General features: G+C 58.8%; 2 protein-coding genes and 1 pseudogene across 4 annotated transcripts in view; 2 read left to right on the top strand and 1 right to left on the bottom strand.

Annotated features, from left to right (window-relative positions):
- Positions 1-155: 155 nt before the first annotated feature.
- Positions 156-1,387, top strand: LOC100675315 (tryptase alpha/beta-1-like; annotated as a pseudogene).
- A 2,509-nt stretch (positions 1,388-3,896) lies between these two features.
- On the top strand, positions 3,897-8,462 carry TPSG1 (tryptase gamma 1). The gene is given in 7 exon segments (XM_064294776.1): positions 3,897-3,942; positions 5,014-5,185; positions 5,790-6,055; positions 6,699-6,841; positions 6,921-7,103; positions 7,105-7,163; positions 8,363-8,462. Coding segments are annotated over 7 exon segments (969 nt in total).
- Positions 8,463-8,634: 172 nt separating this feature from the next.
- CACNA1H (calcium voltage-gated channel subunit alpha1 H) overlaps positions 8,635-26,485 on the bottom strand; it is a 29,698-nt gene continuing 11,847 nt past the window's right edge. For 2 of the 3 annotated variants that reach the window (XM_064295312.1, XM_064295314.1), the window contains exons 15-33: positions 22,262-22,672; positions 21,693-21,793; positions 21,420-21,543; positions 21,023-21,091; positions 20,744-20,928; positions 20,523-20,649; positions 20,274-20,399; positions 19,843-19,932; positions 19,399-19,591; positions 17,472-17,623; positions 15,808-15,917; positions 15,561-15,694; positions 15,176-15,246; positions 13,685-13,763; positions 12,294-12,415; positions 11,713-11,955; positions 11,417-11,600; positions 10,990-11,171; positions 8,635-10,429 (exon numbers count right to left, since the gene is read on the bottom strand). In XM_064295312.1, the coding sequence (XP_064151382.1) occupies positions 9,395-10,429; positions 10,990-11,171; positions 11,417-11,600; positions 11,713-11,955; positions 12,294-12,415; positions 13,685-13,763; positions 15,176-15,246; positions 15,561-15,694; positions 15,808-15,917; positions 17,472-17,623; positions 19,399-19,591; positions 19,843-19,932; positions 20,274-20,399; positions 20,523-20,649; positions 20,744-20,928; positions 21,023-21,091; positions 21,420-21,543; positions 21,693-21,793; positions 22,262-22,672 (3,738 nt within the window). In that variant the 3' untranslated portion in view covers positions 8,635-9,394. The remainder of the gene's footprint in view (positions 10,430-10,989; positions 11,172-11,416; positions 11,601-11,712; positions 11,956-12,293; positions 12,416-13,684; positions 13,764-15,175; positions 15,247-15,560; positions 15,695-15,807; positions 15,918-17,471; positions 17,624-19,398; positions 19,592-19,842; positions 19,933-20,273; positions 20,400-20,522; positions 20,650-20,743; positions 20,929-21,022; positions 21,092-21,419; positions 21,544-21,692; positions 21,794-22,261; positions 22,673-26,485) is intronic. The other variant, XM_064295313.1, reaches the window with a different exon arrangement.

The raw sequence follows: 26,485 nt of genomic DNA, 5'->3' as shown, positions 1-26,485 counted from the left end.
TAGGTCCTCACCCTCAGAGACCCCAACGTCTGGGTGTTGCTGTGGAGCTGAGTGGAGTGCTGAGAACTCAGACCCCCAAGGATGGATTGGGCCCTGATCCCCTTGATCCTGTCCTCTGTAGACTCCCAGCAGGGCTCATCTGCTCCTCCTTGCTCCTCCAGATGCTGACCCTGGTGGTACTGGCACTGCTCTTCCTGGCCCACGCAGCCCCTGGTGAGTCCTGGCCCCTGTAGGGCAGGGCAGTCAAAGACGCCCAGGACTGTCCCAGCAGGGGGCTGGGGTCAGGGCTGCACCAGTGCTGGAGCTGGTGCTGGCCCCTGACACCACCCTCTCCCCCCTCAGTCCCAGCCCTGGAGTGAACAGGCATCGTGTAGGGGCCGGAGGCCCCTGGGACCAAGTGGCCTTGGCAGGTCAGCCTGCGGTTACACATCGGGTACTGGATGTACTTCTGCAGGGGCTCTCTCGTGCACTCCCGGTGGGTGCTGATTGCAGGGCACTGTGTAAGTACCAGGGGGCTGGGCAGTGGTGAGCCGTACTGGGCTGCATCCATGCTGACCAGACCCTCCAACAGGCTCCTCCTCTCCCCAGGGAGGTTGAAGACCTTGGAAAACTCAGGGTGCAGCTGGGTGAGCAGCACCTGTACTACCATGACCAGCTGCTACCCCTCAACAGGGCCACCATGCACCCCAACTTCTACTCTGCCCAGGAGGGCGCTGACATTGCCCTGCTGGAGCTCAAGGATCCTGTGAACATCTCCAGCCACTTGCAGCTGGTTGCCCTGCCCCCTGCCTCTGAAACTTTCCCGTCAGGGACACCATGCTGGGTGACTGGCTGGAGTGATGTGGACAATGGAAGTGAGCCTCGGGGGTGGTAGAGAGTTGGGGGGCAGGGACAGTCACTTTGGGAGGACCCACTCAGGGAGTGGACACTGATCCCTTCTGTCCCCACATCCTCCATCCTTCCTCTCCTCTTGTCCCCCAGTTGCCCTGCTACCACCATACCCCTTGAAACAGGTGAAGGTCCCCATTGTGGAAAACAGCCTTTGTGACACCAAATACCACAGTGGTCTCTACATGGGGGACAACATCCACATCATCCGTGTTGACATGATGTGGGCTGGGAAGACCCAAAAGGACTCCTGCCAGGTGGGACCCTGCATGTGTCCCCTGCAGCCCTACCTGCCCCTCAGCCCCTTGAGCCAGTGGTAACCCTCCCCTCCCCCAGGGCAACTCCAGAGTTCCCCTGGTCTGCAAGGTGAAAGTCACCTGGATGCTGCCGGGCGTGGTCAGCTGGGGTGTTGGCTGCGCTCAGCTAAACTGGCCAGGCATGTATACACGTCACCCGCTACTTAGACTGGATCCACTGCTATGTCCCCAAGGAGCCCTGAGCCCAAGCCACCAGGCTGCCACTCCCTCCTGTCCCCCACACTGCAGCTTCCTGCCCAGGTGGCCTCCCCCTGGCCCCACCACATTTCCCTCACCCAGAGCCCCTCCCATCCTGATGACCCTCCCCACCCTGAGCCCCCTCTCCAACCCCTCCGACCCTCACCTGCCCACATAGCAGGGGGTGGAGAACCACTCATCCCCTCTGCACCCTGAGCCCCCTCTCCATCCCCTCTGACCCTCACCTGCCCAGGTAGCAGGGGGTGGAGGGCCCTCATCCTCTCCCCATTGCTGTGTCTCATTAAAGTGAATGGAAAGCAGGTGTGGCTCTTGTCACTGTGTTTCTGGTCGTGGGTGTCACTACGTGTCCAGGGCGTGGTGCTCAGCTGGACTGCAGAGTCTCCAAGGCACCGTGTGTCCCTGTGGGTGCCCCCCTCAACAGCCATCTCCCCAGGGCCAACCACGGGCCCCCTCTCCACACACAGTGGGTGTTTCTTCCTCCATGAGTGGCACCTCACACTTGGGACCACAAAACAACATGCACCATTGAAGATGGTCACAGAGGACACCCAGGGCCAGCAGTCAGGGCAAGAGACAGAACGTCATCAGATCACAAGCCCCTCCCCACATCCACATAACCATCCCCATGCTTCTCTCTGAGTATTCACTCCCATGCACACACCCGCGTGTAAGGGTTCCCTCTTGCCCCATTCTGACGTTTATGGAAGTGCCATCCCACTGTGATACTCTTTCTCACCTGGCTTTGTTCACTGAGCCCTGCCTTTGTGACATTCTTCCACAGCACATGCTGAAGCATGCATTTCTCATTGATGTGTAGCCCTCCCTTTTGTGAAATTATCCAGTCTGCTGGTGGTGGACACCTGGATTGTTTCCGATTTGATCTCTTATGAAGGGATGTCAAGAGGTTCTGTGTGGCACCTTGGCTCCTGTGTGGGTGTGCTGGGAGGGGGGAGGATCAGGGGGCTGCTGGGCTTCAGATCATTCTAGAAAATGCTAACCTTCCACCCCCAGCAATGTGGGGGAGTGAACATTGTACTTCCACCTCGTCAACATTTGATATTGTCAGATTTTTTTCCTTCTAGTGTGTGCGTGTATTGGCATGTGTGTGTGCATACATGTGTGTGTGTTTGCATGTTGTTGCTATTGTGGTTAGTTGCTGTCCAGTCAGCCCTGTTCTATAGGGCTTTCAAGGCTGTGACCTTTTGGAAGCAGATCACCAGACCTTTCTTTCAAGGCATCTCTGGGTAGGTTTTAACTGCCAACCTTTCGGCTAGCAGTTGAGTGCTTAACGGTTTGCGCCACCCAGGGACTCCCTCTGTGTGTGTGTGTGTGTGTGTGTGGTGCTATTTATTTACTGAATGCATCCCTTCATTATGATGGCTGAGGCTGAGCACCTGCTAAGGTGTAACACACCTGCTCAGGTGTAGCACACCCCTGGCATGGGATAGCTGTTCCCTTCTGCTGTCATGAGACCTGGTTCCCCAAGGCCTTTCAGCTCAGGGAAGTGTCTGTGTCTGATTGTCTTTCATAAGAAATGCATGCTGTGTCCTGACTTTGCTTGTAGGAGGGATGCTGTGATTGACAGGTACTCTTTGGATCCTTTTACGATTTTCTTCCTTGGAGCAAATTCCCAGAGAGCTCTCCGTGGCAATGCTAAGATATTTCTAGAAAGGTTGTTCCCATTTTTTCTCCCACAAGTCTCAGAGGAGTCCTCTGACCCTGGCCTGTGGCTTGGAGCTAGGGCAGGAGCTGGGGGGCAGGAACATCCCAGCTCAGGCCGGGTCCCTATCAGCTTGATCAGTGCCCTAGGCACACAGGGGGCATCAGGGAGATGCCGGCCCCAATTGGGCAGTTGTGTGACTGTGCCCATCTAATCTGTGGTGGGGCCACGGGACCTGGGGACGGATGTGGGACAGGGAAATGGTGGTGGCAGGGGGCACCAAGATGCTGGTCATGGGGGCCTCAGCTATCTTGTCCCAGCTCCATCTGCTGCTTGGGCTGGTACACTCTTCCCAGGAGCCCAGAGACCAGGTATTGGTGGACAGAAGAGTGGGATCAGTGTGCACGGGGTAACCAGGGAGGACTTCCTGGAGGGGCCAGCACTGGACCCTCCCACCCTGATGAGTAGTGTGCACCGAGGTGACCAGGGGAGCTTTCTGGAGGGGATGGCACTGACCCCCCACCCTGGTGAGGAACAGAGAGGAGGCTCAAGTCGGCTGTGGGGTGCCTGGGTTCCACCCTGCCTATTGTGCTCTCACTGTGTGACCCTGAGCCAGTCACTGCCCACCTGGGCTGCGGCATCCACGCTGGGACAAACAAGGTGATAATCCTCTTTGGGATGTGCAGGAGGAGTGGTAGTCTGTCAGTGCTGGCCCAGAGGTGGCCTTCGGACCCTCCTCCTGCTCTGACAGCTGGCAGAAGGGGCCCCTCCCATGCTCCAGGGTCCAGGACTCAGGGCAGCCCCTCCCCTTCTTCCAGCACTTCGGAGGCACCATGGCCCTTGGACCCTGCAGCGTCCTGCTGCTCCTGACCCTGCGCAGTGGGTGACCTGGCCTGGGCTTGAGGGTGCAGTTGGGGATGAGTGGAGGGAGGGTGGGTGGGAAGTCTGCTCATGTCTGGGACTGGGTGGGACCCACCACTGTTCCCCCAACCTCTCCCAGAAGCTGAAGTCCTCCCCCCAGTTACCAAGGGAGTGTCCTAGCTGGACACTGGGATGCTGGCCCAGGGGAGCTGGGAGCCTGGCAGGAGGTGGCATACACTTAGGGGCCGGGCTGAGAGAGGGAGTATCAGCTCCCCTCATCTAGGAGCCTTTGCAGGGCAGGGGCAGCCTGGATACAGAGGGGAGACCGAGGCATGGTTGGGATGACGCTGCCCCCCAGATGTGTTCCCACTGTGAGCTTCAGGGACCTGGGCCTGAGCTGCTTGGAGCCTCCAAGCTGCCCATTTATAGCCATCTGTGGTCGCACCTGGGGACAGAGCCTGGATGGCAGCTGTCAGGTCCTGGCCCCACCCACTGGCCCCACCCTCCTGCAGGATGCAGCTCCAGCCGCTCAGCAGGAGGTGACCCCAGGTGACCCCAGGCCCTGCCCCCTCCCCAGGGGCCTGGGGAGGGGGTCAAGTAGGTCCGTCCCTCCCACTTTCACCCTTAGGCCTACCCCTCTCCTCCCCTCAGGTGTCTTGGCAGAGGTTCTGCAGGCAGGTAAGTTTCACCAGGTGTGTTGGGAGGGGGCAGGGTGTCTGCTTCAGGAAGACACCAGGGGTGACTCCAAGCCCTCTCAGGTCTCCCATCAGGCTCCGTTTTCTCCTCGCAGTGGTCTTCCTGTAGCTCCCTGGGCAGCTGCAGCCTTCTCCCTGTGAAGCGACTGCATTGCCTTTGCAGCTACTGAGTGTTTAGTGGAAGACAGTGTTTAGAAACAAAAATCTGGGCCTGGGAGTGTGCATGGCTCCTGGGCTGTCATTTCTGTTAGGTCCATGATACCCCTGGGTAAGGTCCAGCAGAAGGATGATAAAGGACATGGAGGAAACCCCAGAGGGTTGAGGGGATAGTCATGAAAGTCTTCCTGCAGGCCTCTCAGATCCCCCACCAAGGATCTCTCCTTCTTTGGATCAGGATGTGGCTGGCCCCAGGTTTCAGAGGCTGGGGAACGCATCGTAGGGGGCCACAAGGCCGGTGCTGGGGCATGGCCATGGCAGACCAGCCTGAGCCTGCAGAAGGTACACGTGTGTGGAGGGACCCTGCTCAGCCCTCAGTGGGTGCTAACTGCTACCCACTGCTTCTTAGGGTGAGTGTGTGCGGTTGAGGGGGCAGTAGCCTAGGCCTGGTGAGGGTGGAGGGGCAGTGTGGAGACTTTAGCTCTGCCTTTAATATGCTCCTACCCTGGAATCTCATCTTCCTCTCGGGGCCTCAGTTTCCCCTCCGGCAGAAACGGTGGGACTATATCACCACCTGCCCAGCCGATGGCAGTGTGGAGCCCCAGGGCTTGGAGGGCCACACTGGCCTAGGGCGTTTCCTGAGCCAACCCTGTGGGAGGCTTCTTCTGGGTATCTTTGCATGCCTCTCTGAGTGGGCAGCTCACTCCCTCCCCACTGCCTGCTACTCTGAAATTCCCCCTCACTCCTCCAGGGTTTTAGGTTGTTACAGCACACTTCCATTTCCTCCAAGTGGGAGGGACAGGAACCCATGATCTCATAGTCCATGGGCCATGGAGAGTGGGACTGCTGCCAGCTCCCAGGCCCCAGCCCCAGTGCCCAGAGTAGCTGTGGAGGGAAGAGTGGGGTACTGGATCCTCACAGGGCAGGGTGGGGTGGGCCGACTCTGACCTCTGGCCTCTCAGCTGGCTGCTCTGAAATCAGGGTCACTCCTCAGCCCACACCCTTTCCTCCCAGGTCCCTGAACTTGTCTGACTGCCAGGCCCACCTGGGGGAGCTGAGGGTCACTCTGTCTCCCTGATTCTCCACCATGAGGCGGATCATTCTGTACACAGGCCGCCCAGTGCTGCTGGGCATCAGTGGTGACATTGCCCTAGTGCAGCTGAGTGCCCCTGTGCACTTCTCCCACTGGGTCCTGCCCATCTGCCTACCGGAGGCCTCAGCCAACTTCTGACCTGGGGTGCGGTGCTGGGTGACTGGCTGGGGCTACACGAGGGAGAGAGGTGAGGAGCCCCCCACAGCCCCTTATATGGCTCTACAAGGATGTAGGCAGGCAAGGCCCACCCAGAGAGAGGCTGGTAAGAAAGATGAAGGGAAATGGGACCACCCTGCTCCCAACAGCCCAGAGACCCCAGCCAAGGCTGCTGGCAGCAGCTCTCCCATATCAGAGTCTAAAATGTCAATGTCTATCTACCACCAATATGTTCTTTATACATTAATTCATACTAAGTGTCAATAAGAAGCTCTGGTAGTACAGTGGTTACAGCTGTGATCGACTGCCAACCAGAAGGTACGCAGTTCGAAACCACCAGCCACTCTACTCTGTGGGTGAAAGATGTGGCAGTTTGCTTCCTTAGCGATTTACAGCCTTGGAAACCTTATGGGGTCGCTATGAGTCAGAATTGACTCAATGGCAGTGGATTTGGTTTTTGTTTTTTATAAGATGTCAGTGTCTATCTACCACCAGTGTATCTATTACACATTAGTTTACACTAAGGTGTCAACGTCTAACCATACACAGTATGTCAGTGACTTGCATTACCTGGTGAGAAATTTGTATCTTAACTGGGTTGGGTCACCCACTCCCCAACTCTCCACACTGCTGGGACCCAGACTCCCCTGCAGCCTATCTCCCCTCTCCCCCAGAGCCTCTGCCACCCCTGTACGCCCTGCAGGAGGTAGAAGACTCCATCGTGGACACAGAGACCTGCAGACAGGACTACAGCAACACAGGTGGCACCATCTGGTCAGACATGCTGTATGCCCAGGACCCCAGGGATGCCTGCCAAGCGAGCAGACTAGGTGTGGGGAGGGTTGGGAAACTAAAGCCCTGTGAGGGGCGCCCCAACACTCCCTGCTCTGCCCCAGGAGGACTCCAGGGGGCCTCTGGTCTGTCAGGTGGATGGCATTTGGCTGCAGGTAGGCGTGGTGAGCTGGGGCAAGGGCTGTGGCCGCCCTGACCGGCTTGGTATCTACACCCTTGTCCTTGCCTATGTGAACTGGATCTGCCTCCACGTCCCAGCAGCACAGGGCTTCGGGCCCAACCCACTGCCTCTCTGGCTGGCTTCTTCCTCCCCAACTTCTCCACATCTCCTGTATCCTGGAGGCCAAGTGCTCTCTTTGCAGAGCCATCTCCCTCCCCCCAACCTCTGGCCCTTGACCACTGGTCAACAACCCCTCCCTGCCCCCTCTTCCACGCAAGGAATGGAGGGTGAGGGCCACCCACTGAACGGGGAACTACTGCCCAGGGCCTGCAGAAGTCCTGGCTCATTTCCCTACAGGGAAACTGAGAGGGTGTAATGACCCATTCAAGGCTATGTGGTAGGAGGCATCTACAGCCCAATGTGCCTGCTCCACCCCACAGGGCTCTGCGGGCCCTTGGGGGTTTCCAGCTCTGGGTGCCCTGCCATGACCTGCAGTCCTCTGTATCTCCACCGGAGAGAGCCCTCACAAGGCAAACCAGAGTCCCTTAGCAAGCTCTGGAGCAGGGCTGGCAGTTGCCAGGTGGGGAGTTTTATACTGGCTCTGCCCACCCCTTTCCGGTCCACAGGGTCTGGGTCAGGGAGCCAGGTCAGCCTCATTGTCCACCTGGATCAGGGCAAGCTGGACCTGCCCTAGAGCCTCTGGGAGGAGCATGGCCCTACCAATGCCCTGAATTTGGGCTTCTGGCCTCCAGACTTCAAGAAAATAAATGTCTGTCCTAAGTCACCTGCCTTGTGGTCCTTTGTCATGGCGGCCCCAGGATGCGTATACGACAATCTTGAGCTTTGATCCAAATGACCTACATAAGGGAAGTGGGGCAGCTGTCACAGGCTGTGCCAGCCGCCAAGCCACCCTGTGTGCAGGGTGAGGGGGACAGGAGAGGTGGACAGCTGCCCTCGCTGAGGCCTGGGAAACCTCCGGGCTGGACCCCAGGTGGGGGGCTGTATGCAGCCAGAGTCGATCTACCTGCAGCATGAGCCCCCCGAATCAGGTGGACTGTATGATCTTTGTACCCTTGAGCCTCCAGGACAGCAATGACGGGGGACAATGTGGGAAGGGAAGGAAGGAGTGCTGGTGCTGCCTGACACAGAGGAGGGAGGGTGGACAAGTGGGTGAGGGGGCACCCCTGCCTCCCCCAACAACACACACCGGCCAGTGGTCCCAGCTTTTACAGTCCAATATGCTCAAGACAAGGTACGAGGTACGAGGGCCTAGGCGGAGGGAGGGAGGCACAGCCTTTGGAGACTGTGGGCTAGTGGCCACCTTGTGGGGTACCACTGAGGCCCTGTGGGTGCAGCGGGCACCATGGGCTACTTTCTCCATTACAGGAGAACTTACCAGCTCCCTGTGGCCAACAAAGAGGCTGGTGGGGTCAGTGCTCGGGAGGGGATGGGCCACAGCTTGGCGGAAATCCGGCAGCCCTGCTGAGGCCAGCCATCCCCCTACGGGTGGCTGGAGCTGGGCACGCAGCTGGGTAGGGGTGGTTTCACTCCAGGGTGCTCTCTCTACAGAGCAACTGGTTACATGCAGATGGATGGCAGGATTCTCCAGGACAGCATCTACCACCCACCTACACTTGGACTGAGGTCAGCACAACATGTTTCTTAAATAAGTTAACATTTATTCTGCTTCACCTGCTCCCCCGCCCTGACTTGAGAAGTGGAAAGTTTTCTGCATCAGATTATTGCAACATGTAACCTGAATTGATCAAATAGAGGGGCGTCATCTGAAACTCCGCAGCGCAAGCCCAGGTGAGTTGGCGGCCCCGGGGAGGCAGGCCCCTCATTGCACCATCACAGCTCAGTAGTGACCTAGCTGCATCCCGGGAGGGGGTGGTGTCTTTTAAAACACCTGACTGGAATGGGATGCGGGCGGGGAGATGGAGAGAGACCCAAAGCTTCCAGTGACAGTGGGGCGTGACGAGGGAGTGAGGACAGGCAGACATGGAGGGCTTGGATGGTGATGGAGTGAGCTGGGCCGTGGTGGCCACGGGGCCCGAGCGCGTGTTCCCTAGAAAAATACGTGTTCTATGTGGACTGAGTCTGGGGGGTGGGTTCTGTCTGCCCTTTTTGGTCATTTTTGGCCATTGTCCGCCATCTCTCTTGGCTACGGGATGGCCCACGGAGTCGGGTGGGCAGGCTTGGCCATAGTGCGGAGCCCTGGGCATCTGGGCTCATTCCGGCTGGGAGGCTGCTTCCTGTTTCGCTGCCTCCCACTCCCATGGGGATGGGTCCTCCCAGGCTCCACAGCCACAGAAGGGGCCCCGAACCGGGGTCCAGCATGGCCCGACGCCAAGCTGCTGACCCCCTGGGCACACCCCAGATCCCAGAACAAAGCCCTTCACAGCATCAACCCTAGAGCTACACAGGATCCTCTATGCTGTCATCTGGGGCAGGGGTGGCTGGGAGGGACCCTAGTTTCTTTGGGGAGCTCTCGGGAGCTGTGAGGAGCACCCCCTGCCCCTTCTCTGGGGGGTCAATGGAGGGCACAGGAGGCTCTATATTGTGGGGTTCCAGAGGCATCATGGCCCCCAAGGAGGAAGCGTGAGGTTCTGGGGCTACATCCTGACCACTGTCCAAAACGGAGTCCCCACTGGGGGGCCCTGCATCCAGTGGCTCAAAGGCAAAGTTCGGGACAGTCAGGTGCTCTGCCCAGGCTGGGGCCTGGCCCCACCGCTCTCCCTTACCGGAGGGGTCGACCCCAGCCCCCGGGCCCTCCATAGGCTCCAGTGGGTCCCTGTGGGGGGCGGCTGGGCCCAGGGGGGCCTCACAGGATGGGGTTCTCCGCCGCAGGGTAGTGCTGCCGCCCTCAGATGCAGGGGCTCGGCTGGCACCCTCATCCTCTGCAGGGGGGTCGATAGAGATGCAGGGGGGACTCATCTTCTTCTTGCGGCGCGTGCCCAGTGCTGGCTCAGCCTCGGGGGCCTCATCTCGACTGCTGTCCCCGCCTGGCTCCATGACCAGCTGCCTCTGGCCATCTGCCCAGCCAGGCCCTGCCCGGCAGTTCCAGCCATCAGCGCTGCAGAGGTGGTACAGGCCCCCTAGGACGGCTGGGGAGGCAGTGGGGGAGGCCTGGGGGCTGTGGGGCTCCGGCTCAGGCAGCCAGGGCTGCACCACGCTGGTGATGTACCGCACCTCTTCATCAGCCGGGTCTGCAGCCTCATCAGCGCCTGGTGCCCGGCTGGCCACGCAGCGCTGTCCGAACGTGTGCCTGAGGGTGAGCACACTGGAGGGCCTTGGGGAGCTGAAAGGCCTCGGGGAGCGGGGCGGGGTCCACAGAGGAGCCCCCAGTGGCACCGGCCGGCCTGCAGCCTTCTCCCCAAGCTCGCCCGGTCCCGAGGCGCTGTCCTGGGAGCCGTCCATCTGTCCTTCCAGGGAGTCCATGCGAACGGGCTCCTGCACGAGGTGCGGAATCAGGTTGAGGGGGGAGCCCCAGGGTGCAGGGACCCCATCCCTCACCCCAGCCACAGTGGACAGGTCTCTGGTTGTTGGGAGTCTCCAAAGTGGGGCTTGTGAGTGGAGCCTGTATGGGGTCCACCAAGTTGCAGGTCATGGCTGGGGAAGGGGCTATGAGGAGGAGAGGGCAGGGCTCTGAGCACCCTCCCTAGTGCTGACCCCCTACCAGCTCAGCTTGGCGCCCTAAGGGTGAGGTTCTCCCAGCAGCACCCCAGGGTACAGATGGGGTTCTCATCACAGGCTGGGCTAGCGAGGAGGCGGTGGGGGCTGCAGGGGGAACTGAGCCTTGCTGGCTCCAGAGTGGGGGGCTCGGTTCCCATATGGGAGCCCCAGTCATCATAGACTGCAGAGACCCCCATGATGTGGCCACACTGGGCTCCATGCCTAGGACTTCCTTTGACCTGCAGGCACAGAAAAGCCCAGAGCCCAGGGACACGGCCCCTCCTCTGTTACCCTCCAAATGGTAGAGAAGTTCCCCAAAGGCCCAGGCACCCCCATACCTGTCTGCAGAGCAGTTGGCTAAGGCCAGGGGAGCAGGGTGCAGCCTGCGGGGAGGGGGCCTGCAGGGTGTTGCTGGACCTCACCGGGGAAGGAGTGGATGGGGTTGGTATACGCATCGTCTCAGGTGGGACCTGGAGAGTGGCACGGGACGCCCCGGGCGAGCTGGCAGGGGGAACAGCGCCTGGAGGAGGACAGCGTTCACATGGCACGCCCGTCCCACTCTCCTGGCCTTCCTGGCCCCTACACCGGAGGCTGCTATACTTGAGGACCCCGGTACCCGGGGCCCCCACACCCAAGGCCCCCGTACCCAAGGCCCCCACACCCGAGGCCCCCACACCCGAGGCCCCCACACCCAAGGGTCCCATACCTGAGGCCCCCACACCCGAGGCCCCCACACCCAAGGCCCCCGTACCCAAGGCCCCGTACCTGAGGCTTCCACAATTGAGGCTTCCACACCCGAGGCCGCCACGCCTGTGTATGTCTCCATCTCCATCTCCTGCAGCATCTGCGGGGCCGCGGGCGCCACAGGCCGGAACATGTAGCTGTCATTGGGCAGCGAGAGCATGCGGGACACAGACACCTTGCGCACCACCAGCAAGCTTGGGGCCTCCTGGGTCAGAGGAGCTGTGTCAATGCACCACCTCTCCAAGGGGACCCTGCCTGCCGCATCAGCCCACTGCCCCTCCTGGGCACCCCATGCCCACAGGTCCCCAGCATAGTACTGGCGTGGTGGTGGCAGCGGCAGGTGGGACTCGGGCCATCTCCAGCTCCAGCTCGGTGTCCAGCTCAGCGTCCTCACGTGCCTCCTTGTTGCTTTCCTCCAGATGCTTCATGAGCACGGCCACCACCACATTGACCAGCACGAACTGGGCAACGAGCACGAAGGTGACGAAGTAGATGGGTGAGATGACCGGCAGGTAGCTGAGACAGTGCTTGTCCTCACGCACACACTCACGGAGCGTGTCCTGTGGGTGGGTGGCAGGGCCCCTTTGTCTGCAACCCTATCTCTTGGTGGCCTAGCACCAACCCTGGAGACCGCTAAGCCCGCCACCCTCTGGGGGACCCCTCAAGTAGCCCCCAAGCACTCACTTGACCCTGAGCAGCCCCTTAAGGCCCCTGCCCTCTGGGGGACTCCCCCCAAATGACCCGAGTCCCTGCCTGACCCTGGGGAGCCCCTCAAGCCCTCCACCTTCCAGAAGACCCTCTGAGTGGCCCACAAGCCCCCACTTGACCCTGGGCAGCCTCTCAAGCCCCTCTACCCTGTGGAGGACCCCAGTGGCCCCCAAGCCCCGCCTGGCAGTACCTTCATGATCCCATTCCAGTTGTCACCGGTGGACACGCGGAATAGCGTGAGGAAGGCCATGCCGAAGTTGGTGAAGGTTGCGTGTCTGCTCAGACCCTCGCAGGGGTTGTCCTCGCTGCAGTCTGTGAGGGGACAGAGACCCCACCTATCAGCCTGGGACAGCTGGGCAGGGACACACAGGAGGCCCCATGTAACCTGCCGTGGGTCCTGTCCCTCCACAAGGGAGATGCCCGCACCCTCTTGGTGACCTGTCTCTGTGGCTCTTGCAGATAAGGGCCTGCAGGTGGAAGCCCCTTCCCTTCAAAGCAGTGAGTGGAGGCCCTTCCCATAGGCAGAGCCAGGTCCCCCCCCGACCGCCTCCACCTAGCACAGGCCATGGAGAGAAGTGTGGTGGCTGGCTTGGAGGGTAGAGGGTTTCAGATATGGACATATAGGCAAGCCCTCTACTTATGAACCTGGCTATGACTCATCCTTAATGAACAGCGCTGTCTGCTCTCCAGCTTCCTGTTCCCCAGGACCAGTCTGGCCTCAGGCCTCTTCAGAGTGAAGGGGTCTCCTTAACATGTGGGAATCACTAGATTTGGCCTGGCCAGGCGGGGTCCCAAGAGATCAGGCTGGGTGGGGGGGACTCTGGGCTTCCTGGAAAGGTGGCACAAGCTTCCTTGGCTGTGAGCTCATTCATGGGGTATCTGGTTAACAGCTAATGCCCGTGAGCACTCTCGCTACCTATAGGCACTTCACAAAGGTCCTGTGGGTGGCCTTGGAAGCCATCAGAGGGTCAGTGACTTGCCCCAGGAAACACTGTGGTACAGGGGACCCAATGGAGACTGTGCTGCCCCAGAGAGGGATGGGGGCACCCAGGAGAAAGGCAGAGGCCCCTACCCCCACCCCCCGAGCCCACAGTGGGTAGACCCACAGGCCTGTGGGAAGGGGCTTAGGAATCCTTGGTGACAATGAATAAGGACACAGCACCAGCATTTGTCCCTGGGACTGTGGTGGTGTGACTTTTGGCATGTGCATGTTGACAGGTGCACACTCACACGTGCATGTTAGCACATGCGTGTTGGTGTGTGCGTGTTGGCATTTGTGTTGGCATGTGCACACTCATTCATCCTTGCCTGTGGCACAGGCCTGTGGCACAGGCCTGTTTGCTGGTCCACAGGTCCGAGTCATAGTCCTGGAGCCACCTCTCTGTGTGCCCATTCACGTGTGTGCATGCCAGTTTGTCAGGATGGGTGTCTGTGTGTATACCTGCTGGGATTGTTGGTAGGTGGGCCTGGGCAAGGACACACCGACAGCTGCACCCTTGCACTGTGTATGTCACACCCTCCCAGGTCCCCGGTCCCCGGTCCCCGCTCCCGTTCACGAGGGGCTCCAGCTGCTGCACTCACCTAGCCTCCCAAACAGCTCCACTCCCAGGGCAGCATAGATAAAAAACAGGAGCATGAAAAGTAGGCCAAGGTTCCCTACCTACACGGAGAGAAGTACAAGAGTGTCACGCGTGCTTCCGCCTCAAGGCACCTGCACGCCTCCACTGGCCACCGTCAGAGCCGGGACCCCTACCGCTTTCCCATCACCACTGTTCCCAATAGGCCTGGGCCAGGCAGGGGTTCCAGAGATGGGCTTGAACCTGGGATCATACCTCCCATGGCTCCCTGGGCCTCCCTCCCAACCTGCCCACCCCTTGCCCAGCCCGTTGCCCCCCCACCACAGGACTACCACTCTCCTGCCACTGCCCATGGCCACCCCATATCTCCTCCGCCCTAGCTGTCCAGGAAGGCCTCTGCCGGCTCCAGCCCGCCCTGTGCAGGGACCACCCCATGTCAGGGACAGGGCTTATGCTCAGCAGACTGGGGGCGCCATCAGGTAGGCCCCTGAGCCACACAGCTGCCCACACCCTCGCCCACGCTTTCCTGCTGAGCCTGCCCCGTCCACACGCCAAGCACTGGCTTGGGCTATGCTCTGGGCCCAGGCACCCCATCTTCCTTTATGCCCCCACCCCTGGTGCAGCTGCTCCCCCACTCCAGCACCTGCCCCTCGAATCCTCCACTGTGGCAGCCCCTGGCCCCACGGCCTATCACTCCCAACAGCCAAGCAGTGATTCTGACAGGAAACTGAAGGGACACTGCTGAGGTGACATGTGGGGGTGGTTGCAGGTGGAGGGCACAATGGTGGGCTAGGTGGATGCATGGACAGACACGTGAACAAGCAGATGAGTAGCTGCTGGGTGGAGAGATAGCTGTGAGGGTGAAGGGTGATTGGAAGGTGGTCAGTAGCTGAGTGTTTGGGGAGGTAGCTGGGTGAACAGAAACATGGCTGTGCTAGATGCATGGGCAGATGGATCTATGGGTGGCTGGCTGGACGGATGGCTGGTTGGGCACCTGGAAAGTGGCTGGACAGAGGGACTAAGTGCTGCCCAGGTGCGGGAACAAGTGTCTCTTTCAGCTCAAGAGGCCACAGAGGATGAGGTAGGCACAGGAAGTGAGGACTCTGGGTCTGAGCTGGCTCCAAGGAGGATGTAAGGGTAGTCCTCCACCTGTGGACAAGCCCACCTCCGCCACATCATGCTGGGAAATCTTTGCTGCCTGAACTCAATCCCTCAGCTATCTGTGTCCTACCTGTGTCTGAACTGGACCATATGAAGTGGATGAGATCATGGGTCTCCCCTGAGTACTGAAGCCCCAAAGGCAGGCAGCTCGTTTCTATCACCCCCACATGGCCAGGCCATTTGCTGTGCACCAAGGGAGCGGTGAACACTAGCAGCCGCATAACAAACGAACGAACAAATGAATGAATGATGGCGGTGAGGCTAGCCCTGCAGCCTTCTCCTCTTGGAGGCATCTGGGATGCCCACTCTTGCCTGGAGCTGGCCACCAACCTACCTGGGGCAGGGCTTGAACCACTGTGTCCAGCAGTGCCCGCATGCCCACGGCCATCTTGAGCAGCTTCAACACTAGGGTGAGGGGTGGGTGTTAGTGGGTGGGCAGGGGGTAGGGGACCTCTCCTGGCAGTCCCTGGATGGCCCCAGTGCCCCCCATTTTCCCACCTGGAATCGGGAACAACCACCCTTGGCCTGCAGACTTCTGGGGGGGGGGCGGGTGACAGCAAGGACCAGATGCAAACCCAGGAACGATGCTGGGGATGGGGCTGAGTTCTTGGAACCCGTTGGCAACTGCCTGTTCCTGCTCACCCAGCCCACAGGGGCACCCAGGGCTCCTCTGACTGCCCTGGGGGCCCACTAGCTGGGGAGGAACCAGGAGTGCCTACCCCGGGCGATGCGGAGCACGCGCATGATGCGAATGATGGTGGGGTTGATGGGCAGTGCCGCGTTCATCTCGATCTCCTCCAGCGTGATGCCCATGATGGACAGCAGCACAATGGCCAGGTCCAGCTGATTCCACCTGGCAGGTGGCAGGCAGGTGGGCTCAGCATCGACTGTGCCTCCCAGCACCCAGCAGGAAGCTCCTCCCAGCACATCCCCCAGGGGCATGTCCCGTCACCTGAGGCCACCCACCTGTCCTTGAAAAACCGCCGAAACCCAAATGCCACCAGCTTCAGCATGGCCTCGACTATGAAGACGATGGTGAACACATAGTTGCAGTACTTGAGGGCCTCGTCCAGTGACTGGGAGAGAGGGCTGAGCTGTCAAGGAGGCCGCCCTGGCAGGGGCTTCCCCCACTCTCACCTGCTGTCCAGTGGGGCCCACGTAGTCTCCCCGTGTCTTCTGAGCACCCCTGATGGCCCTCCTTTTCAGCCTCAGAGCTGGCCAGCATGGTACACAGGTGGTGCCCAGTAAGCGTGTCCTGACGGAGTCATGAGTGAAAGGTGCCCTCCCAGCACTGGCTGGACCCTCCGCAGCCACCTGGCCCAGCTGAATGCCACCATATCCAGGAAGTCACCCTGACTGCTTCCCCAGTGCACCTCACTCTGGCCCCTCTCCTCCCCTTACCTGGTACCTCTGAAACACAACTATTGAGCACTTACTGTATGGAAAGGCCTATACCAGGTCAGGGGTGCATTGTCTCCATGAACCCTCTACAGCCCTCTGGGGACAGCCCTCAGGTGGGGAGAAACCTGGAACCCTGGGACATCAAAGTGGAGCAGGGTGCGGGCCCCACCCACCTGCTTATCAGTGCTCCCCACACACAGCCTGGGAAGGGGCAGGCCCATGCCAGATGGCCTCAGCTTTGCGCAGTGATGCTTTTCACAAAGTGAAATGTGGTCGGGAGTCCCTGGGTACTATGAACAGTTAAGGTCCTTGACTGCTAACTAAAAGGTTGGCAGTTCGAATCTACCCACAGGTACCTCAGAAGAAAGGCCTAGTCATCTACTTCCAAAAAACCAGCCACTGAAAACCCTATGGAGAACAGTTCTACTCTGACATACATGGGGTCACCATGAGTCGGGGTCGACTTGACGGCAGCTAGTGTGTTTGGATATAGGACCCATTTAAACATCCACCTTGTCAGTCCGTCATCGTGGTAGCTTGAGTGTTGCTGTGATGCTGGAAGCTATGCAACCAGTATTTCAAACACCAGCAGGGTCACTTGGGGTGAAAAGGTTTCAGTGGCACTTCCAGACTAAGACAAACCAGCAAGTCACACCTGGTGACTGACTTTAGAATATTAGCTATTGAAACCCTATGGAGCACAGTTCTACTCTGACACAAAAGGTCACTGGTTGGTCAGTGTCCTCAGATGAAACAGCTCCCCATTATTGATATCATACCCTGCCTGCGAGGAGGCTTTCTTTAATGAGATGATGAAATGCAGATGTAATTGGAAGTCAACCCCCTTTATCTCTCATGTCTTTTTGCTGCCTGTGAGACTCTCTAGAGTCTGGAAAGCTGGCCTCATTGGTGAACGTTCAAGGAGCCACAGACCATGGCAAGCATTTCGAGGGTTAGCTCCTCACAGGCTGGGGGGGTTCTCATGGGCAGAGCAGTGGCCCTGGCAGCTGCCACTGTATTAAGAAGAGGAGAACTTTGGCTCATATAAGATTTCCCATGCACCCCATGAAGGCTCGGCACTGTTCCGGGGTGCATCCCCTGTTCCAAGCCCTGACAGGTGAGCATGGCCCAGGGAGGGGGGTGTTGGGGGGTGGGTTCCTGTTCCAGGCCCTTCCAGGTAAGCATGGCCCAGGGAGGAGTGCTGGGGGGCGGGTCCCTGGCTAGCCCACCTTGGGCTGGTCGTAGTGCTCCATGGACATGGTGATGACGTTGACCCCGATGATGAAGGTGATGAACAGGTCGAGGTAGTGGCTGGTGCAGAGCGAATGGATGGCTTGGCGGGTGGGTGAATACTCGGCGTAGTAGGGCCGGCGCTGGGCCTCTGCGGGGACAGGTGCTGTGAACCCTGGGATGCCCCTGACTCAGGCTCCAGGGGGCTGGAGATACCATGTCTGGGGGCAAACTAGGGAGGTCCTGGACTCCAGGCTGAGCCGCCCTGCCCTCAGTTGTGAAGATGGGGCCGAAGCGCCTCCAGCTCCAGGGTCTGGCCTCTCTGGGGGCTTGCATGAGGCTGGAGAAAGGGTTCTTTTGGGCAAGAGACCCCACCCTAGGTAAGGACGGGGCTCCCTGTAAGTCTGTCTGGAAAAAGTGGGCAGAGAGGGGGTGTGCCGGGGAGGCTGGGGAAAGAGTGGCTTTAGGGCCAGGCTGGCCTACAGCCCTGTCTTCCTTCATGGGGTCCCACCCCAGGTCAGGCCCAGGAGGGGGCCTGGAAGCTGAAATGGCCTGTCTACATTCCACTGGGACTCCCTGCCCTAAGGTAGGCTTTCTCATGCCCGGCATCTGGGGTTTGAGGACACCTCACTGACGGAGGGCAGGCAGATAAGAGCTTCCTCATCCCAGATCAGGGCCGTGTGACCCGCTCCCCTCACCTCCTGGTCTGTGCCTTGCAGGCCCTTCTGAGCAGTCAGGGGACACCAACTCCCCCTCTGGCCAAACAGCCAGAGTCCTTGCTTTCCTCGTAGAGGACAGTGGGGCTGCCTGTCGTTTGGGGTCTGGTGGAATCTAGCCTGCCTGAGGTTGCGTTCTGTGACAAGGAGAAATGACCCTACCTGGGGTGGCCCTGACCTGCATGCACCCCCATGGGGTGGGCATGTCTGCACTAGGCTCTGCCTGGAGTGTCCCCATTAGCGCACACTAATGCCTGCCAACGTGTTCCCGCTGGGTAAGGCTGGCTGCCATCACGCGCTTGTGGTGGGAGGTGGTAGTGTGGGGGCTGAGAGCCCCTGGCCAGCTCACGGTTTGGGAGAGCAGGGGATGATGGGAAATGACCCTCCCCCCCGCCCCGTAGCCCACCCCAGTGCAGCCTGAGGGCCTAGAACACGCGCCTTGGCCCGCATGCATTTCTAGGAGCAGATCTTGCAGCCAGTGGGTCGGGGGACACGCAGTGGCAGTGGGTGGCCAGCAGGGAACTGTGGGGGGCAAGCTGGGCAGGGGGAGGCTTCGTGGGGGCAGGCGGGCAGCAGCATGACCCCGGTGAAGCCACAGAGAGGCCAGGCTAGTGAGCCGGCAGCCCGTGTAGCTGCAGCCAGTGGAAGCAGGCTAAGGCATGCAGGCCGGTACCTGGGCTGGGAAATGTGCCTGGAAAACAAGGACATGTCTGAGGGCCGTAGGCAGGACCCTGCCCGAAGGAAGCCCCTTGCCCTCTCTGGAGGCCCCCGTCTCAAGAGAGGCCTGCTGGTTCCCGGGGGGGAGACCACATGGGGTGAAGCTGCCCCTGTGGGCTTGGTGATGGGCTCAGCATCTGGGAGCCATGACTGACTACAGTGGGGGTACCTGTCCCAAGCTTCGTAGACCTGCTCTCTCTGGAGCCCATCTCTGTCTCACAAGGGGCCTGCTGGCTGCTGTTGGGGAGACCCTATGGGGGTGACTCTGGCCCTGGGGTCTGGAGGCTGGGGCACACATTTCAGGATCGCCACTCGGAGGGTACCTTCCTCCGGCCGCAGTGCCAGCCTCCCCTGCCAGGCCCTGCCTTCGCTGTCCCCATGCAGCCCCCCGGGGTGGCCAGCAGCGTGCAAAGCCATTCAAGGGGCTGGGCGGGTAAACTGCAGGCCGGTGGGCAGGTGCATAGGTACCGACCCGCCACCGGGAGCGCCTTACTCCTTCGCCTCCGCTCCAGGTGCCGCAGCCGCTTCGCCTCGCGCCGCCGTGCCTCCTCAGCCTCCTGGTGCTGCCGGCACTTGTGGAAGTTCTCCACCACGACGCCCACAAACATGTTGAGCACGAAGAAGCTGACGATGAGCAGGAAGGAGATGAAGTACAGCAACATCCAGGGATTGTGGTTCTGCACGGGCTGTGGGCATAGAGCTTATTCGCTGGTGTCCAGCCCATGGTGCCTGCCCAGCACAGGCTCCATGGCCAAAGCTGGACACTATGGCACCAGAATGGGGGACTCTTTGGAGGTGCCTGAGACACCAGAGGTCCCCGAGACAACCCACTGCAACCCTGAGACACATGGGGCTGGGCTGGGGTCATACAAAGAAGGGTCCTTGTGGATCGCCAGGCCAGGCTGCCCACTGCCTGCCCTCACTCCTGCTGACGCACCTGTTGGTCAATGCCCACGGCGTCCAGCCCATCATACATGATGTTCACCCAGCCGTCCTTGGACGAGAGCACAAACAGGGCCATCAGGGCCTGGAGACCAGAACAAAGGGTGCTGACTGCGAGCTGGGGCTGGGCCCAGCTCCCTACCACTGCTAAGCTCCCACCCCAGGGCCCTGAGACCCCAGCCGGAGCCATGAACCCTCCCCAGGGTGGGGAAAGGCCCTGACATGCCTCCTGAACACTGGCCCCTGAGCCCTCTGCTCTGGGCACTGGGACATACCTGTCCCCATTTCATAGATGGGTAAAGTGAGCCTCAGAGAAAGGCCTGTGGTCCAGGTTTTGGGCAGACAATGTCAGACCCCCATCAGCCCATAGGCCCTGCTGCCACCCCAGGCAGCCAGGCTGTTACAGCCCCCAGCCCCTGCGCCCACCTGGCCCAGGTTGTCGAAGTTGTACTTGCGCCGCACCCAGCGGTAGTGTGCAGCATGGCACTCGGCCTTGGTGGAGATGTTCCTGGTATCGGCACCCTCGCAGTAGTGGAACTTGCCCTTGAAGAGCTGACCAGGGAGGGGAAGGTCACCCCCACGGGCCTCCCAGCCTCACCACTCTGTGGGGACCACACACCCACTTGGGAGGGACCAGAGCTCCCTCCCACCATGGGAGGAGATGACGGCCCCCACCTGCACGCCCAGGATGCCAAAGATGATGAAGAAGGCACAGCAGATGAGAACAATGTTTCCTATAGGCCTGAGCGAGGAGATGAGCGTCTCCACCACCAGCTTGAGGCCTGGCGCACGGCTGATGACCCTGAGAAGGGCAGAGGGAATGCTGCTGGGCCCACCAGCAGGGCAGGGGGAGAGGAGAATGCCTGTGGAGGCCCCAAATCCCCCCACCCGCCCACCTGAGGGGTCGCAGTGTCCTCAGCAGCCGCAGCACCCGAAGCACACCCAGGATCTTGGCACCGCCAGCTGAGGCCACGGCCACCACGATGTCAACCAGGGACACCAGGACCAGCAGCCCGTCCAGCACATTCCAGCTGCTTTGCAGGTAGGCATGCTCGCCTGAGACCAGGCCCAGGGCCACCACCTGTGGGACCGGCCCGGTGGGTGTCATAGGAGAGCCCTAGGTGGGCAGACAGGCCCCCCGGGGCTGCTCCCCGCCGACCTGGAGCCACCATTACCTTCACCATCATCTCCGCCACGAAGATCGCTGTGAAGATGTAGTTGGAGACGCTGAGGAAGACACGCTCCTGCGGGGAGAGAGCAGAGGTTGGGTTGGAGCCAGGGTGGCCTGGGCACCATTGGGCTTGGGGTGGCAGGAGGGGCTGGGTGGGACCCTGCTGTGGGTGCGGGCCAGGGAGTGGGCGGGGCCGGGGTAGGGCACTGCTGAGGGGGTGGGAGGGGAGCAGTGGGTGGGGCACGGCTGAGCAGGGATGGGGGTGGGGCCGGGGCAGTGGGTGGGGCACCACAGGGGGGCCATTGGGCAGGGCTGGGGGGGCAGTGAGCGGACCCGGATGGGGCATGGCTGAGCCAGGGTCAGGTGGGGCTGGGCAGTGGGCCGGCCGGACTGGCACTCACAGTGCTGCCTGGATCGATGTCGGGCCGCTCAAGCGCGATGGTGATGCAGTTGAGGAAGATGAAGACCAGCACCACATGGTCAAACATCTTGTGGGCGATGACTTTCTGGCAGACAACTCGGAACCTGGGGGAGGCGGGCCGGCCAGACAGGGGAAGTTGAGTGGGGAGACTCACGCTGTGGAGTGAGGGATCCCGGGAGTTCACCCCACCAAGCGCCTGGGATGGGGACAGACTCCATCCAGGCCTTCCCTCCGGACGCTGGCCTGTGCTCACCAGTTCTGTGGCGAGAAGACATAAAGTGCCCAGGGCTCGTGGTGGCGGCACCACTGGGGCTTGTAGCGGCCCAGCACTGCGCAGAGGCGGAAGCAGCAACTCTGGGGGAGGGGAGCACCAGTCACTCACCTCTGACCCTGGCCCTGCCACCCAGCACTTCTAGGCCCTTCTCCCAGTGGCTTCTTACAGGAAGTGCATCCAGACTCTCCTGCCTCTCCCGCCCTTATGGCCTGCAACGTCCTTCTGGCCCCAAGGTCCGAGCTGCCCAGCCTCACCTTTCCCACTAAAGCGATGTACCAGTAACCCTTGCACAGCATTGTTGGTGTCAGGTGGGTGGACACTGGGGGGCACCATCTAAGCTCTTTACCAGGTGAGTGCCTGCCCTAGATGCTGGAGGATTGGCTGCTCCAGGCGGCTCACATTCTAGAGCTCTCTGTGGGGTCAGGCTGAGCCCACATCCACCCCAGCTTGTCCTGCTTCCACTCCCCTTCTCTGAGTCTCCCCTAAAGACAGGAGATGAGGCAGTGGCCGAGGGCCAGGGCATGGGGGTCAGGGGCTCCCCCACTCACGTCTTCCATGTCGTCTTCCAGGTCGGCCAGGTCCTCCTTGTGGCTGTCGATACGCAGGAAGAACTCGCTGGGCAGGGCCACTGTCTGCCCATTCCAGTCTTGGAACTTGGCAGGCAGAAGGGTGATCGGCTGCGGGGGCCTCAGGTCCAGTGTGCTGTGGTGGTCCAGAGACTCAGTGTGCCGCAGTGGGGTGGCGCGCACCCCTGGGGCAGCCCCTGTGCTGGGCCTGCCATCCTCGGCCTCGTCGTCTGTGCTGCCCCTACCCTCGCCCGACAGCAGCGACTCGCGCTCTCCACACTGACTCCGACGCTTGAGGCTGGGCGCACGGCCCAGGCTGTTCCAACTTGAGCGCCGGCTGCTCCAGGTGCTGTTGGGGCCCCAGGGGGCGCAGGGCGAGCTGCGGGGGCTGGACTGAGGGGGTGGGGGCGTGGTGAGCTGGGGCCTGGAGCAGTCTTGGGGCATCTGCCTAGATGGGCTCCCCAAACCGCCCAGGCTCCCAGGACTGAAAGGGCTTTTCCTGACTGGTGCCATCACTAGTAACACCAAAAGCTGGCATTTATGGAACCCCTGGTGGCGTAGTGGTTAGGAGATACGACTGCTAACCAAAAGGTTGGCAGTTTGAATCCACCAGGCACTCCTTGGAAACGCTATGGGGCAGTTCTACTCTGTCCTATAGGGTCGCTATGAGTTGGAATTGACTCGATGGCAAGGGGACTGCATGTACATAGACCAAGAGGCAGTCATTCAAACAGAACAAGGGGATACTGCATGGTTTAAAGTCAGAAAAGATGTGTGTCAGGGTTGTATCCTTTCACCATTCTTATTTAATGTGCATGCTGAGCAAATAATCTGAGAAGGTGGACTATATGAAGAAGAACACAGCATCAGGACTGGAGGAAGGCTCATTAACAACCTACGATATGTAGATGACACAACCTTGCTTGCTAAAATGAAGAGTACTTGAAGTACTTACTGATGAAGATCAAAGACTACAACCTTCAGTATGGATTACTGACAAATATTGAAGTAGTCAAGAATTTCATTTTACTTGCATCCACAATCAACAACCATGAAAACAGTAGTCAAGAAACCAAATGACATATTGCATTGGGCAAATCTGCTGCAAAAGACCTCTTGAAAGTGTTAAAAAGCAAAGACGTCATAGAGAGATGAGAGCCATCACAATAGCAAAAAGATGGGGACAACCTAGATGCCCGTCGACAGATGAATGGATAAACAAACTATGGTACATACACACAATGGAATATCACGCAATGAAAAAGATGTCACTTTAAGGACTAAGGCGCACCTGACCCAAACCATGGTTGCCTCATATGCACGCAAAAGCTGGACAACAGATAAGGAAGACCGAAGAAAAATTGACAACTTCGAATTATGGTGTTGGTGAAAAATATTGAATACACCGTGGACTGCCAAAAGAAAGAACAAATTTGTCTTGGGAGAAGTACTGCCAGAATGCTCATTAGAAGCAAGGATGGCAAGACTTGGTCTCACGTACTTTGAACATGTTATCAGGAGGGACCAGTCCCTGGAGAAGGACATTGTGCTTGGTAAAGTAGAAGGTCGGTAAGAAAGAGGAAGACCCTCGAGGAGATGGATTGACAGAGCAACGACTGTGAGGATGGCGCAGGATGGGGCAATGTTTTGTTCTGTTGTATAGGGTTGCTATAGGTTGGAACCAACTCAGTGGTACCTACCACCACCAGCACTTCGTGTCTAAGGAGCCCTAGTAGTGGGCTAGTGCTCAGCTGCTATCCAAAAGGTTGGTGGAATCCACCAGCTGCCACTCTGTGGGAGAAAAGACCTGGCAATCTGCTTCCGTAAAGATTACAGCCTAGGAAACCCTATGGGGCAGTTCTACTCTGTCCTATGTGGTCACTATGAGGCAAAATTGACTCCACGGCACCTGACAACAACACTGCATACCCAGGCACATGAGAATCATCTCTCCTGTTGGGGAGATGCTACCAACATCAAGGGGGCAGTGGTGGTTCAGAGATAGAATTTTTGCCTTCCATAGGGGAGACCTGGGTTCCATTCCCAGCCAACACACCTTATGTGCAACCACCACCTGTTTGTCACTGGAGGATTGTGTGGTATTGTGATGCTGAACAGGTTTCAGGAAGAAAGCCCGCTGAATGATTTCCAAAAAATCAGCCAATGAAAACCCTGTGGAGCATAAGGGTTTGATCAGAAACTGATCCAGGGATGGCACAGGACCAGGTGGCGTTTTGTCTCGTTGTGCAGGGGTTTGCCATGAGTCAGGGGCCGATTTGACAGGGGCTAACAACCACTAAATCACCAATTGAATTGTGTCCCCCCAAATGTGTGTCAACTTGGCTAAGGCCATGATTCCAAGTATCGTGTGGTTGTCCTCCATTTTGTGATCTGATGCGATTTTTCTGTGTTGTAAACCCTAACCTCTATGATGTTAACAAGGCAGGATTAGAGGCAGGTATGTTAACGAGGCAGGGCACAATCCAGGATTAGGTTGTATCTCGAGTCAATCTCAAGATATAAAAGGGAAGTGAGCAGAGAGGAGAGGGACCTCCTACCACCACGAAAGAAGAGCTGGGAGCACAGCACATCCCTTGTCCTTTGGACCTGGGGTCCCTGTGCTGAGAAACTTCTAGACCCAGGGGAAGATTGATGACAAGGACCATCCCCCAGAACCAACAGAGAGAGAAAGCCTTCCCCTGGAGCTGGCACCCTGAAATCAGGCTTCTAGCCTCCTAATCTGTGAGAGAATAAATTTGTTTGTTAAAGCCATCCACTTGTGGTATGTGTTAGAGGAGTACTATAGGATCACTATGAGTCTGAATTGACTTGATGGCACTGATTAGATAACTAAGACAGAATTTGGTACCGAGAGTGGGGTGCTGCTCAAACGGATACCTACAATGTGGAAGCAGTATTGGAACTGAGTGAAAGGCAGAGGCTAGAGGAGTTTTAAAGTGCCTAATAGTAAAAGAAGGAGCCCTGGTGGCATAGTGGTTAAGAGTTTGGCTGCTAACCAAACTCAGTTTGAACCCACCAGGTGCTCCTTGGAAACCCTATAGGGCAGTTCTGCTCCGCCTTATAGGGTCACTATGAGTCAGAATCAAATCGACGGCACACAACAACAACAACCGCAAAAGTGTAGATTGCCCTGAAGAGACTGTTGGTGGAACTATGGACATAAAAGACAATTATGGTGAGGGCTCAGAAGGGAGTGAGGAAAGCTGTAACATCAGAGATGGTGCTGATGGTGAGAAGCAGCAGCAGAGAAATGGCAGCAGCAGAACCAAGAGATTGGTGCAAGATGGTATGGGAGCTGACCCACGAAGTGAGAGAGCTGAGGGCCTTTGCACAGGAGGCTTCCTGGCAGAGCAGGGTGCCTCAAGGCACTTACAGGTGGAGCTAGGCTTGCCGACTCACGGAGGAAGAGAGCCGAGTGCCTTCTGGCTGAGGTTTACTGGCAGAATAGGGTGCCTCTGGGCACTCACTGGTGGAGCTAAAGGGCTTTGTAGCACTTGCCTTAGCAGGGCAGAGGCCAGGCTGGCCCACGAGGCCTCAGGGGCCAAGATGCCGAAAGACCAAGGAACCAGGAAATGGACGCTGAAGAGACAAGGAGCACAGGAAACAGAGCTGCCTTGGTTTCAAAGGGTGAAGCCACAGCCTCTGAGGTTTGAAAGAGTCAGATCTTCACCAACTCAGTTCCTGAGTGTGGGGCTGCTGTTCAAGAGTGCCAGTGGGATGGGGTTGGATCTGCTGCCCAAAGCTGAGGGGTCGGCTGCCATGCCCAAGGGGCAGAAGAATAGGGTGGGGATGCCACTCAAATGTACTAAGAGAATGGGGCTGCCCAAACCTCAGAAGCAGTGTTGCCATCCCAGTGGGACTGGAAGGTAGAACTGAAGCCCAGGGCTGAAGTATCACCACCCAGAATCCAGACAGCATGGCCAACACCCAGAGTTTGGAGGACAAGGCCACTGCCTAGATGGTCTCAGAAAACAGAGGATTATTTTCAAGTCTTGAGAGCTAATGTAAATTGTTCTATTGGGCTTTTGACTTACTTAGTTCCGGTTATTCCTTTTTTACCCTTCAATTTCTCCCATTTGTAATTTAAATGTCTACTTTGTGCCTATTTCACCATTGTACTTTGGAAGCAAGTAACTTGTGGTGTAGATTTCACAGATTAAGAGAAATTTTGCAGAAGATGAGATT

This window comes from Loxodonta africana, chromosome 12 (genome assembly GCF_030014295.1).
Source record: "Loxodonta africana isolate mLoxAfr1 chromosome 12, mLoxAfr1.hap2, whole genome shotgun sequence".
In the NCBI taxonomy this organism is placed as follows: Eukaryota; Metazoa; Chordata; class Mammalia; order Proboscidea; family Elephantidae; genus Loxodonta; species Loxodonta africana.
The sequence above is the reverse complement of the archived record's forward strand: the minus strand, read 5'-3'. Positions and strand labels throughout refer to the sequence as shown.